This window comes from Trachurus japonicus, chromosome 1 (assembly GCF_045865225.1).
Source record: "Trachurus japonicus isolate A0001 chromosome 1, Traja_1.0".
NCBI classification, from domain to species: Eukaryota; Metazoa; Chordata; class Actinopteri; order Carangiformes; family Carangidae; genus Trachurus; species Trachurus japonicus.
Window position 1 is genome coordinate 27265192 of NC_140907.1, and position 14360 is coordinate 27279551.

Here is a 14360-nt window from a genome sequence, read left to right on the forward strand (position 1 = left end):
AGCTATATAGATTATATATTTTTTTACAATCCAAATAATCATGTCTAACCCTGTACCTATGTAAATGTACTTTTCCTGTTATCTATTGGTCCTCTGTCTTTTTGGACTTTTTATGTTAATTTGTTGTATTGTTTTGGGGACTACGGATGTAATTTAGCACATGTGCTAAATCCGGTGTATTTACTGTGGGTACTCTAGCACTCACTGTCCATTAATATGCATTGTCCCAACCAAATAAACAAATAAAGTAAAGTAAAGAGCTGCTCAGAGCTACGTTACGGAGGCTAATGGGATTTCTTGGTTTTCCTCATCAAACTCATCAAATACACAATCCAACAACTCCAAAACGCTCTGGTGGACAAGTTGTGACCTGCACATTCACCACGCTATGAGATAATAATGGAAAGATATGAGACGGAGGCAAATGCAGAGACTGCTTGCCGAAAAACGGCCCCGGACAGGGACGCGCATCAGCGGTTTTGCATGAATTTCCCTCGAAAACAACTCTGTGTTGTATCGTTCCCTTATTATCTCATAGCGTGGTGAATGTGCAGGTCACAACTTGTCCACCAGAGCGTTTTGGAGTTGTTGGATTGTGCATTTGATGAGTTTGATGGGAATGGGCCAATTTGCTGAACTGTTGAACTATCCCTTTAAGAATACGTTTATGCACTTGTTTGTAAACATGAATATCAGCTGAGATATTATTATTATTATTATTAACAACACATTTTCATCCTAGATTTCAGTATCATTTTCCTCTAGTGACACCGTCCAGTCAGACGCCTTGAGCCACGAAGCATTCGATGGTAATGAGATGAGATTCATAACAGGCAAATACCCTTTAAAGCACATTAGGTTAAATGTCAACCCCTTGTTGACAATGTCAAACTAAATTCCTGAATGTTGCATCTTCATATTTCAAAGCGGGAAATTACAAGCATGCCAGAGAGAGAAAGGATACCACCAAGTCATTATCAACAAATATCCTCGTGTACCTGTAATGGTCCCCAGTTTTTACCTAGTAGCTTTGTTATTTTGTGTCACTTTCCCCTGCGTCAAGCCTCCTCGCGCCCTCAAGTGTCTTAAACTGCTCAGTTTAGAGAAGGGAACTCCCAGCAGCCCCGATGCGTGTGTTTCTTGTGGTTGCGCGGAGGCATGGTCCGTCTTCCTGTGTCCCGGGCTGTGGCGTCGAGGCGACCGGCCGGACCGGGTCTGTGCGTGCAGCTGGGCCGAATCGGGTTGCAGCAATTGGCCGTGCCAGTAACGGTGTCCTCCTATCACGGGGCCGGTCGCACGGCTGGGCCGGTGGAAACTTCCCGGTTTGGCGATGACTACTTTAGCTCCGCGCAGTCTCGCATCACGACCGGGGGATCTTGAGGTGTTGAACAGCTAGAGACGAAGAGAGAGGACAGGGACACCAGTGAGACATCAGAGAGTCCAGAAGAGTTGCACATCGTCTCACAAAATTAACATCCACCTGTGTTGAGTTTGGGTCAAATATTATTCATATTTTGCCTTTTTTTTTTTAACAAATTGACCTTTAAACACGCCGAGGACAGAGAGAGAGAGGAGGATTGACATGATGCAACAAAAGGTTCAGCTCCAGCTCAGGATCTGCACTTTACAGCTCCCTGGGTTTTTTTATTCAAATGATGTTATGCACGTTAGCGCTGCACTGGTCTGACTCACCGTTACGATTTGGTTATTTCAGAACCTCCTTGTATTCAACTGCAATAACGCAGAAGTAATCATCACAGGTTCAGACTCTACGGTCGTTAAGCTTCAAAGCAGAAATCTCTATCGCATTTGATATGAGGCCAACATACTGTAAATTAAAGGTCATACAGTATGTAGGGGAATTAGGGTTGCATGATATGCAGTAAAAAAAAAAAATCATATTGTGAGATGTTTTGTAGTTGAGTTTCAGTCAAAATGGTTTTTCCATTTCGTTTACACTGAAAAAACTTTATATAATAATGATTTTCTCAAATACGTTCCTTTAAATCTCCAAAACATGATTTCTAGGCCGATGCACCACAATGCTTGGTGGTGCATAACAATTTTCAGCAATTTGGATGTTGCACTTGGCCATAAGACAGTTTCAAAATTGTACAGCCCACACATGGAAATAAACGCATTTGCTCTTTTAATTTAATCTGCTAACTTTTATTCCTATATAAACTTGCATCTTTGTATTTTATGACACTGTAAATTTCTTGATCTTGAGTCTTTTTGGAAAGGAAAAGTGCTGCATGAATATGATTCCTGTTTGTGTTTCTGTGTGTGTGAAGGTTATCGTCCAACGATCGCTGTCTGCAAAGAACATGAGTCATGTGAAAGGAGCATCGATCCTGGCTGCTTATCTGAAGATCCTGCCCTTCATCTTCATCATCCTCCCTGGCATGATCAGCAGGGCTCTCTATCCAGGTGCGTGTTAACACATGAGGGCGGACAATCACGCCTTTTAATTTGGAAAAGGGAAGGACATGTTTACCTATAAACAGGCAGCAACTTGCTCTTGACACCACCGCTGATACACACCCTTTTCAGGTGATTTAGTATGAAGCTGTGAGACATTGTCTGTGTGTTTCCTGTAATTGAATAATCACTCGCCGGCTTCGTCTGTAGGATCAATGACAAACACTGCTCTCAGGAACCTCCGCGCTTATTATTTCTAAATCAGTGAGTGATCATCATTAAACATTAAAAAACGGTCAATCCTGTTTTTAATTGAGAGAAGCTCTGTGTGAGCATTTATTTTAACATGGCTGTGTTGTGTAAAACAGCAGCCTACAATTAATTATTTGCATGATAACTGATCTGCAAACAGTTTTTTTCCCTTCTATTAATTATTAAGTTCATAAAATGTGGGAAAATGTGTGGATTTCAATCATCCAATCAGGTGCAACATCCAAAATCCTGATAATTCTCACATTTGAGAACCTGAAACCAGCAAAAACTAAAAAAAGATTCATTGTTGCTGCTTATTATTGTTTAATTTAAGAAATAGTAACTTTGAAATTACCTCACCTGTCCTATGTGCCTGTGCGGTGAGCCGTGTGCTCGTCTGAGAAGCTGCTCTGATTGGTGGAGGAGGGCGTTGCTGTCCCCTGACTGGCCCGGTTCTCGCAGGTCCACCATGCTCTGGGACAGGCGGGCCATCATGTTGACCCCATCTCCGTGCCGATGCCCGCGACCCGAACCGGTGGTCACGCCGTTCGTCACCGGGCCCGTTGCGTCGTAAAACTCCTCCTCTGACGCAGTGGAGGCGCTGGAAGGGTCATCATTGGCTCCTCGGTCGCACATGACCTTGGTGCTGTCTTCGCTGCCGCCTTCGTTGCTGCCGGAGTCTTCGCCGTCGTCCCTCGCCGTCATACGGCGCCGGCCTGAGGTCAGCCTATCATGGGCTCCGTTTTTGCCACAGGAACCATCCGGGTTTTCCAGTTCATCAAACTTTACCAGCGTCACCAGCGGCTGTCCGAGCTGCTCTGAGGGAACAGAGTCAATGACTAAATGCAGTGTGCGGCGTTTAGGGACCGGAGGCGCCGCGGTTGGCGCCGCTGGAGTTTCTTTAGCATTGTCTTTTGGTTGTGAATCAGCAGTTACATTGGTTGATGGTTTTGGTTTGGGTGCATCTTGTGCTGGGGGCGTTTTGCTCTGTTGTTGTTGTTGTTGTTGTTGAGAGGCCACTTTGGAATCTGTCGTATCAGTTTTGCTCGTATTCGGAGCGATGTGCGTTTGCTCTTTGACCTGTTTTTTGGTTGGACTCACAGGAGCGGGCGCTTCCGGGGTCGTATTCCCCGGTGGGAGGTTTTTGTCTTTTTTGTCAGTTTTTGCATCCTGACGGGAAGCAGGTTGCTCCGTCTGGGCCGGTTGCAACATTGGTGAGCTGAAGCGTATAGCCTGGCTGACCTCGAACCTCTCCGACCGCTGCAGGTGAACCTGATGGGCGCGCTTTTCATCCCTGATGTTGATGAAGCCAATCACGTCGCTGGGGGGGTCCGGCTCTGGCCAGGTGGGCAGGTATGGAATCAGGTAGGCCTTCTCCAGGTGGGCTAATCCTGGGTGTATGGGCGGCTCCTCAATAACTCCCCTAAGACGTCCTTTCGTAGTTTTTAGCCCAGTGGGATTTGCAGAGTTCTTGTTGGTGGAGTTTTGGTCCGAAGAGGAAGGGCTTGTGTGTGTTCCAGTGGCAACCAGGGCATATTTGGGATTGATGAGCTTCCTAGCGACAGCAGCTGAGACGGGCACAGGAGCGGCCTGAGGGAGCGGGTCGGGGATCGGTTCGTCCGCCATGGGAACCTTGCTGAGAGACACGCCTCTGGACAAGAGGTAAAGCTCACGAAACTGAAGGTCGAACGTCTCCACCACCTGTCCTGTGATCACAGTGATGAGGTTACGGTCCAAACGGGAGGAACCCCAGGTGAAGCTGGAATAACAGAGAGATGGAAACATAAATTCACAGCAGTGATTCCCAGATTAATGTACTCAGGACTTTTTTTTTCCTTTTCTATTGAAGCTCTTTGTGTCATTGAGAATACTTTCTTCCTTCCACGACTCCTACTTAGAAAAAACAGGGCAGAGTTTAATCCTAACACCAGACGTTTATGCCCTGGGGACGTTCATAACATCATACTGAAAGTGTCGACTTCCTAGATATCCTTGATAAAAACTATGCATTAAACGGTGAAGTCTGTGCATGTCAAGGTAAGGATTTATAATCTGCCTAATCTTCATAAATCAAAAGTGACAGGTAAAGTTTTGCAACGTATGCTGACCGGTTATTGGCACACAGTGCTGGCAACTTGTTAACCTTTCAGGCGCTGAGTAAAAAAACCTCCTTAAAGCTTTGTTTTGGTCTCCACCCCTTCCTCTGGGACATTTCTGACTTTTTTTTACTGATAAATGCTCCACTGTGTTCAATTGATAACCGAGTATACAGCAACTTTATCTGAATCTGACTCAATGAATTGGATGAGAATAAACTAAAAAACAGAAAAGCTGGAGGCCCAAAAACCAAAATATGAGCTGAAAGTGCACCAAAACGCTCCAATCATCACATTGCAAATGGTCGTTTGATTGGTTCCCATTGTAAAAAATATTGATTGGTGCAGCTTTAAATAACATAACATACACAAATTTTCTCACCTATATGAACCAGAGATGGCTCTGTCTCCATCCACCAGGAGAAACTTCTGGCTCAGCGAACCACGCACCTTCTGTGCCGACCGTGTGAAGAACTCCACACCTCCACAGCAACGCACGCGCAGATTCTATACACACACAGACACACATATAGGATTAATGCTATGTACACAAAACCTCCTGGGAATTTTGCACTTACAGGTGGAGGGATTTTAGCGAACAAAAGGTAAATAAAGGCAACATGAGCACGTAGGGGCAGAGAAGAATGAGTGTTCTTGTTGCTCAAGAGCAGCTCTCTAACACCACCACAACCTCGTGTTGGCTGACTCTACAGGTTACAGCTTGGACCTTCTATGTATGTGCATGCTTGTATGACACACCCTGCGGTGTTTGTCTTCAACCCTGTGATAAGGGTGTGGTTCCAGGCCGAGCGTTACCTCGTAAGTAAATGTTCTATGCGAAATCTCACAGCAGGCACCAACCATTGGAGGTCGTAAAAACGCTCATAATGAGAGCGGAGATGGCAGATAAAAAAGAAGTTGAACGAAGGTGGGGGATGTCTAATGGTTAAACCAATGAGGAAGGAAGAAAGAGAAATGAAAGTTGCCGAAAGCAGACCGAGCATGGACATGGTTTAATTAACAGCCCGCAGCAGGGGCAAGAAACATGCTCGGGCTCTTTCTGGTTTCCAGTAAGAAAACAAAAAAAATTTGAAGAGAAATCCCCTGTGAGCTGTGACACTGACTCGACCAGTTCAGCTCAGACATCCAGCCTATGGCAAGCAACTTGCTGTCGCACACACCTTAGTAAGTCCTGCACACAAAAACCTGTTACACTGCGGTCACTTGCCCTACTTTGAAATGCTTACCTTAAAAATATTTTCATCTGCTTTTGTTTACTTGCACATCCAAATCTGACTTCCCCCCCCCCTCACATCTTATCAAAACATCATCTGCGAGGGCGTGCGTCTGTATACATACCTTTAGGTGTCCCCGGTGCATATCAGCTCTGCCACACATGGAAAGAAAGCAGGGGACTGCAGCCGTGTCAATAATGATGTATACGGGAACTCTGCGTTTGTACGCCGCATCCAGCAGGTCTCGAAAAATATCCACGTCCGTAAACACATCCATCACCACAGCTATTACCTAAACACAAAACACACAGAGGAAACCACAAGGGGTGTTAGTGTTTCCTGCCCTGGGAGGGTGGGTTTGATTTAAGCTGCTCTTATCAACAATATTAAACTCATTAAACCCTGAAAGGAAGTCGGGCACTTGGAGAGAACTGTGTCTGACCAATAAATTAAACCCCCCAAGACAGAGAATGTTCTCACTGGCCCTTAAAAAACTTGATGCTCCATAAAAAGACTGGTAGAAACAAAGAGTCTTTTTACACTGTGGTGATAAAGTGAGAGGTTACTAGACGGCCTGTGTTCAACGACACTGCACTTCTGGTGACAGCGGGGTACTCTTCACACAGCGCTGCCTATTCTCCCTTTTCGACTGACCCAGTTTTGAGTTTCTGCAGAAATAGAGGTTAGTCCCAAACACAGATGACTTGGCAAAAAGACATGAAAACAGATCTGAAAACAAAGCTTGTTAGTGAATTTATTGTTTAAAACCGAGTTTATAATGATTGTCCAGTTGTATTCTTGCACGCAGTGAAACACAGCTTTGTAAATCACACAAAAAGTTAAAAAAAACAAGCAGGTAAAAGAAAATATGCTGCAATGCACGGTAGTAAATACTAATGATGTTAAATGTTATGCATACAACCCCCCAAAGTTTGTTGAGTTCAGTTGAACAACAGCCTAGACACAAATGTGTTGCGTCTGCACAGCCTGCCAAGTATTAAAGTCTTATTAGTTGGTGTCTGAAGGCCTGTGGCGCTGACTCAGAGCCAGACTACTGTACGTATGTGCATGTGCATGTGCATTCATGCATGTCAAAGGTAGAGGATAGGATTTTGGCAAGAACCATCATCGGTGACGTCACTGAATTTTTTACCACTAGCGTGTCAAGATCAGACTTGTTTCGATGCAGAAAAAACTTTGTTGGGTGCATGTGTGAGTTGGCACATGTGAGGGAGGAGAAAGTGAAGTGAAACAACAAGACAAAGGCAATAAATCAAATGTAAATTCACAAAAAAAGAAAACTCTTTGGAAGATGTAGGATTTAAGCAAGTGCACAGCTGCATCGGGGGAAAAAAACAGAAGAGGAAGAGAAAACTTCTGCTCTGAACACTTGGTCGGTGATTTAATGATACAAAATAATGTAAACAGTGACAGTGGGCTGGAGGAAGGTTGACAAAACAGCTCCTAACATGATGCAGTTTCACACACTTGATGAGTTACTTAATGGTTATTTTCATCAATGCATTGATCACTAATTCTCCTAGAATGCAACAATGCAATGAAATATTGATTTAAGGTCTCAAACCCAACAAGTTGAGACGATTTGTTTCACATGGAAAATGCAGATATAAGCAGTTTATTGTCAACTTTAGGACAAAAAATTGAAAATTTCACACTGGAGAGAGTTTCGTGTGACTGGAATGAATAAAATAAAGTATTAATTGAGTAATCATTGAAGATTAAATGGTTTATTTTCAATTTATTAATTCATTTGTTTGTTAGATCCTTTATCTTTTTTGTTGTTGTTTTTATCACAGACTGGAGAACTTTATTACCACAAATACTGATCAACCACCTCCATCTCCACCCTGTTGCCCCACCTTTTGAGCTGAAGAATGCAAACATAAGTAGTTTATTGTCAACTTTAGGTCAAAAAAATGAAAATTTCACACTGGAGAAAGTTTTTGCGTGACTGGAATTAATAAAATAAAGTGTTAATAGAGTAATCATTGAAGATTAAATGGTCTGTTTTCAATTTATTCGTTCATTTGTTTGTTAGATCCTTTATCTTTGTTGTTGTTGTTTTTATCACAGACTAGAGAACTTTCTTTAATACCACAAATAATGATCAACCACCTCCATCTCCACCCTGTTGTTGCCCCACCTTTTGAGCTGCAGCGATGCTCTTCCGCACCACCTCCTTGATGTGCGTGTGACCCTCGGTGGGAGGCTGCGTGTACACGGTCACCCGGGTCACCCCTCGGTAGGAGATGGACTCGGGCCAGCCCAGGTCCAGTTCAGCCACCGAGGCCTCAGACCGGTCGGGCCAGTACTGCAGCGACACCTCCCCATCTCCCCCTCCTCCTCCTCCTCCCCCTCCTCCTCCTCCTCCTTCCTCCGCGGACCCCGGGGTGAGGTTCCCCGGGCCTGGGGTGCCTGGTCTCTGCTGGTGCTCGTGGCCCGGTCGGTAGGCCTCCGCCGTGTGCGTAATCCGCTCCAGCTCCGGCTCGGAGAGGAACTCCCGGACGCTGTGCTCTCGGATGTAGTCCGTGAAGGCATCTCGGCCCTTGGTGACCAGAGCCTCGAGCGCCAGCCGCTGGTCCTCGCTGTAGAAAAACTCCGGCTTGCCCTCGCTCACGCGCCAGTTGACGTGGTGCTCGTCCAGACACTGGACCTGAGACAGCGCCATGATGTCCTCGGTCTGTCTGTCTCTCTGTCTCTCGGTCTGTCTGTCTGTCTGTCTGTCTGTCTCTCTGTCTGTCTCTCTGTCCGCCGGTCAGTACACAGTTAAGTCCTGAAACCACTCTGACCCACTTTTCTCTGCTCGTCGCTCCGAAGGGTCAAACCTCGAAAAAGTGCGATCTGTCATTACGGTCCATCCCGTGATGCGAGATGATCCTCCTCCGCTGGTGGAAAACTATTTTCATCTGACGGGGCCGCTACGTTAGAGCAGCAGTGAGTTAAGTTAAGTTAAGTCAGCCCGGGGCCCGGGGCTCCACCTCAGCCCACAGCTGCTTCTCAGGTTAGGTTACTCCCACAGGCTCAGGTGTTGAGAGAACAAAGCTCCCCCCCGCCCAGCGCCCAGCGACGCGGCGGCTCAGCCACAGCCACGCCCTTCACCTGACGGCCGCCGCGGGGCAGCGGAGCAGCGGAGGCGGCCGGTTCAGCTGCTCCAGCCGCGGGGCTCGGCAGACGGAGGCAGAGCAGCTGTCTGGGTGAATGAGTGACTGTGTCCGCCAGTGAGTCAATCCTAAGCGGAACATGCACTTCAGATGTAGAAATAACTCATTAATCCTCCCTTTAAAAGTGTTGAAACTGAGTGTGAGTCAAGTCTGAACCAACTGTTGCGCTGACGAGTCACTTTTCCTCTTTGTTTGTCGGAGGAGGCGAGCAGAGCAGCGGCCGTTTTACAGTTAACTAACGTTACAGCGGCGGCCGTTAACTTGGTTACAGCTGCTCGGCAACTGTTGAGTTCAACGAGCGGCGAAAAAAGTCGTAAATTTCACTAACGTGGCACAAAAAACTTTCACTGGAGTCGGAGTCCACTGCGGTTCAGCTTCTGTCGTTTTCCCCCCAAAATAAAACGTTCCTCCAGTTTTTTTTCCCCTTTTCTTCTTTCGGCGAAGTGGGTCAGTGTGCTGCTGAAGTTGCCGATGAGTGTCTGACCCTGGAATCCGGCAACGGAAGCTGAGTTACCGGGGGCAGAAAGGCGGAGTGTCCGGTAGTTGGTTGGGAAAGAGAGGGTCTAAACTCCACCCTCCTCCTGCCTTGACACAGGGAGGGAAACCTTTTTTTTTTTTTCTTCTTTTCCCCCATAGACCCTTATGAAAGAATGTAATAACTAACCCAGAAAAACACACTATTTCATACCATGGGACTCAAGTGGATTTAGATATAATACAATGATAAGGAAGGAGGACAAATGAACATAGACCACAAGAACACAGGACATTACTCAGCATCTTTGCTATTCGTTGTAATTGCTGGACACACTGATGTGTCACTGAAAACTCTGCTGGAGTTTCCGGTGATTAGGCATTGTGGGAAATAAGAATGATTGTGTCATATTGAGTTAAATGAGGTCAGGTTGATGTTTTACTGTGGAAAACAACACACCAAATAATTGTTAGTCCACCACTTAAAAATATCATATTGCCAAATATCAACAACAGTGTGCTTCACATCTGGACGACCTTTTCATGTCACAGTGTAACAAAGCAAAGCAAGTTTATTCAACAACAAACCTGTGATGAGAGTAAATAAAGTAGGTTACGAAATGAAGTTTGCAAAGTAAATGTTGTAACACGGGGTGAAAAAGTCAGCTAATTATGGCCACTTTTCTAATGTCCCATGATAGCTTCTTTTTGTTTCATACAGTACAATTGAAAGTGCTTCACATCACATTTATGTAATAGCCTATATGTGCTACAAAAAAAACACTCATCTAAAATAAAACATTGGCTACAGAGACAGTAAACAGAAGAAGCCATTTTTGTGGATGATTGGTTGGCTAAGAATAGAGCAACATAATTCAATAAAAACGTATCCAGTTAAGATGCTTTCACTTCAAAATAAAGTAAGGTAACTTATTTATGCATAGCCATTGTCCTCTGTGACGTACATGTTTCCACTGAGAACACTTTCAACAACCTACATCCGTGCTGAGGTTGAGTTTTACCCCAGTTCGTTTGCCCCTTCTGGAGCAGAAATGAGAGACAGCATGAATTCTTCATGAGCCTAAATATTTAGTTTCGTGTTAATGATATTTGACCGTCCTCGTGTTTCAGACTCTGTCGGATGTGTCGACCCTGAGGAGTGTGTTCGAGTGTGCGGAGCTGAGGTGGGATGCTCCAACATCGCCTTTCCCAAACTGGTCATTGAACTCATGCCAAGTGGTGAGAACAGTCATGCACATTATCTCTATAAAATGAGCCAATGCTTTGAGGTATATATATATATATATACTATATCACATTTATATAATAGCCTATGTGCTACAAAAAAAAACACACATCTAAAATACATAAAACATTGGCTACGTTACAGACAGTAAACAAAAGAAGCTATTTTTGTGGATGATTGGTTGGCTAAGAATAGAGTAACACAATTCAATAAAAACCTATCCAGTTAAGATATATATATATATATATATATATATATATATATATATATATATATATATAAATATATAGATATATATATATCTGTGTGTGTATTACAGGCTTACGGGGGCTCATGATAGCGGTAATGATGGCGGCTCTGATGTCTTCGCTGACCTCCATCTTCAACAGCAGCTCCACACTCTTCACCATGGACATCTGGAAGAAACATCGACCCCGGGCCTCAGAGAAAGAGCTGCTATTGGTCGGCAGGTACATTACGGAGGGGCCCAGTGGTCGGAGGACACTTGTTTTGCTTTGGTGTCCGACCTTGGGCAATATTTTAACTGTTGACACAAGGGTCAATAAAGAGAAGCCTTTTTTGTGAAGAAGGGGAAAGAGATGTGCTGTATGTGTCTGTTGCAGGATAGTGACAGTGATCCTGGTGGTGGTGAGTGTGGTGTGGATCCCCATCCTACAGTCGGCCAACAGCGGCCAGCTGTATGTTTACATCCAGTCTGTGACCAGCTACCTCGCTCCACCGGTCACTGCTGTTTTCACTCTGGCAGTCTTCTGGAAGAGGACCAATGAGCAGGTTGGTAACTCACACACAAAAAAAAACAAAAAAAACAGGGGTATATATTTCCATTGAGAGTTACAGCTTCATTTTATTATCTGTTAATCAGACTTTTCCATTAATCACTACATGCCAGAAGAAAGCAAAAGCTCAGAACTCCCTGTTTTCATATTTTATCTGACCCCAACAGTGCAAAATGAAAATAAGTTCAATTGTATAATAGAAAAAAGAGAAGAAAAGCTGCAAATCCTCACATTTGATAAGCTGCAGCTACTGAATGTTTGACAGTTTCCCTCAGTAAAAGTCCTTAAAAGCGTAAACAGGATTTTGCAATCAGTCCTCAGGCTTTGTTACAGTCAGTGTTGATGTTTTCCTCCTTTGCACTGTTTGTCCTTTCTCCTGCACCGTACCGGAGTGCAGTTTTATTAGTCTCACATGGGAGTCAGCTAAGTGCAAACATCCCTCACTGCTTGGTGTGGACTCGAGTGTGTATACAGTATGTGTGCGTGTGTGTGTGTGTGTGTGTGTGTGTGTGTGTGTGTGTGTGTGTGTGTGTGTCATAGAGTGCATTGTTTATTATTTCCTCTGTCGGGACCGGCATGAACATGCTGCTCTTTCACTGCAATAAATGAAAGTGATTGTTTGTGTCTGATAACAAAGTGGTAGAGTTGTGATTATTAGAAGATAAAGATAACAGAGTTGGTTAACAGAGATAACAGTGGTGCATTCACGTGTCGAGATACTGTTAAACAGCCAGTACACACCAGTCATCTGGATTGTCAAGATTCAATCCATGCTTTATTACAGCATGTCCTGGGTGTGTCTGCACTTTGCTGGAACGCTGCTCAACCACTGAAATGAGGAGGATTTTATCTGGATTTTTTTTCTTTTTTGAGATTCAAAGGCCTTTATTCCCCCTTTTTTGTTATGTATCTCACTCTTGAATGACACTACAGTATCTGCTTTATTTCACTTTTCACTTTTATTACACTGGGTTTACAATTAACTTGCCTTGGGGTAGTATATGAGCTGGCAATAGCCCAGTAAATACTGATCGGGGGGGAATTTGCAGGTCAAAGGACGTCTTTGTTGCATGAAATCAGTGCTTGCGTCGGCTGCAGTGTCAAGTCCCACATATAATAACCACCAGATGGATTGCTGATGTTCATGTTCCTCAGAGGATAAATCCTACTGACTTGATTATCCACCCAAATTTTAATCTCGTGCCTCTAGTTTTTTTGTGAAATGTCTCAACAGCTATTGGTAAAAGGAGGATTGGTACAGTCACTCGCGTCCCCTCAGGATTCACTGTGATGATGATAACCATTGTCAACCTTAATCAGGCCAAACATTTAATTTCTCCAACACAAAACACCTGCAAACCACAACCTGGCTCAGAGCACCGCAGCCTCACCTGTGTTTATTACTAACGAGCATTTGCTGGCATGGTAACAAAGTTATTTAAGATGTTGAGTAGGGTATGATATTGCTAACCATCAGCATGATAGTGTAATGATGTTGAGCATTTAGATAAAAGGACTGCAGTCTCAGGTGTATTTGAGTTTATTGCTAGCAGATGCTACAATGCTACACTTACCGTACATAATAATGATAATTAAAAAAAAAATAATAATAACTTGTATTTATATAGCGCCTTTAAATACACCCAAGCTACACCCAGCCTACCTGCTAACCATCAGCATGTAGAGTTTATCTAGCGCCATAATAGCCTCAAGCTTTGTTTCACACTAATGTATATTCCTAGAAATGTGGCTGAAAGTTACCACAAGACGACTAAAAATCTTCACGTTAAGCATTGTATAAATTACATACACTTTAAAAACCTGTAAAAGATCAAATAAATGCTGACTGGAGAAGTTTTACATGTCACCAACTAACCATTTCTTTGAGTTTACAGCTGTAAAGAAAAGTTATGGAGAAGGGTCAACAGCCCTGTTACACAAGAGTAAAAGTGCGAGCATTTTTTATTTGTTCAGCCAAACACAGTGAGCATATCGCTTTAAGAATCTAAATGGTGTTGACTCATGGGGTCAAAGGGAACACGGCGTTGCACAGGATGTGTCACACGCTGACGTCGAGGAGAGAAAAGTTATTACGTGGGAATATGATGTACTCTTTGAACCATGCAGAGATGCGGTTGTTAATTCATAAAAAAACATTAATAGACCTTGTAATTACAGTGTTGTTGTGGATGCATTCGTCTCTCTCTGCCTTTGTATTAAAACACGTTAGGATTTCATTCCAAATTTATAGGAGCTAAAACCGGAAAAACAGACCATCCCACTATGGTTTGCAACATGACAGCAAAAATAGCTGTTATCTTAAATGATTTTGTTCACATGTAGATTAAAACATCAAAGAGGAAGAGTACAAGGAAGGAGAGAGAGGAGGAAAAGAAAGAAAGTATCATAAGTGTCAAGCAAAAGTACAAATGATCGCTTTGTGTGCTTTGACAAGGTGACTTATGTGTGTTAAGCCCAACTGTACCGATCACATTCTTGGGTGAAGGTTGCAGAAAAAAAAAGAAGCAGACAGATGGTTATTTGTGTCGCTGCACATGTGTGTGTGTGTGTGTGTGTGTGTGTGTAAATATGCTGCACGACAAAGATGACAAATCATAATGGTGGGAAAGTGAGAGTGTTATGAGCCGAGACACTCC

General features: G+C 43.9%; 2 protein-coding genes and 1 long non-coding RNA gene across 6 annotated transcripts in view; 1 reads left to right on the forward strand and 2 right to left on the reverse strand.

The window, feature by feature from the left end:
- slc5a10 (solute carrier family 5 member 10) overlaps positions 1-14360 on the forward strand; it is a 28675-nt gene that overhangs the window by 10444 nt on the left and 3871 nt on the right. For all 3 annotated transcript variants that reach the window (XM_085783422.1, XM_085783406.1, XM_085783413.1), the window contains 4 exons: positions 2295-2430; positions 10792-10899; positions 11226-11376; positions 11530-11698. In XM_085783422.1, coding sequence (XP_085639548.1) covers positions 2295-2430; positions 10792-10899; positions 11226-11376; positions 11530-11698 — 564 coding nt within the window. The remainder of the gene's footprint in view (positions 1-2294; positions 2431-10791; positions 10900-11225; positions 11377-11529; positions 11699-14360) is intronic.
- LOC146992070 (uncharacterized) overlaps positions 1-14360 on the reverse strand; it is an 86427-nt gene that overhangs the window by 706 nt on the left and 71361 nt on the right. The window lies entirely within an intron of this gene.
- Positions 976-8937, reverse strand: sack1gb (scaffolding CK1 anchoring protein Gb). Of its 2 annotated transcripts, XM_085783394.1 has the most exons (6): positions 8790-8937; positions 8169-8737; positions 6129-6296; positions 5152-5276; positions 3029-4432; positions 1106-1392 (listed from the first exon to the last, which is right to left on the reverse strand). In XM_085783394.1, exons 2-6 carry the CDS (start codon positions 8691-8693, stop codon positions 1335-1337), a joined length of 2280 nt encoding a protein of 759 aa, XP_085639520.1. In that variant the 5' UTR covers positions 8694-8737; positions 8790-8937; the 3' UTR covers positions 1106-1334. The 2 variants fall into 2 exon arrangements, with proteins under 2 accessions (XP_085639511.1, XP_085639520.1); XM_085783385.1 differs by lacking the exon at positions 8790-8937 and having other exon boundaries at positions 976-1392; positions 3034-4432; positions 8169-8716.

Excerpts from the sequence above, each read along its gene's own strand:
- sack1gb (XM_085783385.1), bottom strand. The coding sequence starts at position 8,693 with ATGGCGCTGTCTCAGGTCCAGTGTCTGGACGAGCACCACGTCAACTGG. Across the intron at positions 4,433-5,151 it reads GCCATCTCTGGTTCATATAG|CTTCACCTGGGGTTCCTCCC; the intron begins GTGAGAAAATTT and ends CTGTTATTCCAG. Across the intron at positions 1,393-3,033 it reads CGCACAGGCACATAGGACAG|CTGTTCAACACCTCAAGATC; the intron begins GTGAGGTAATTT and ends CTTCGTCTCTAG.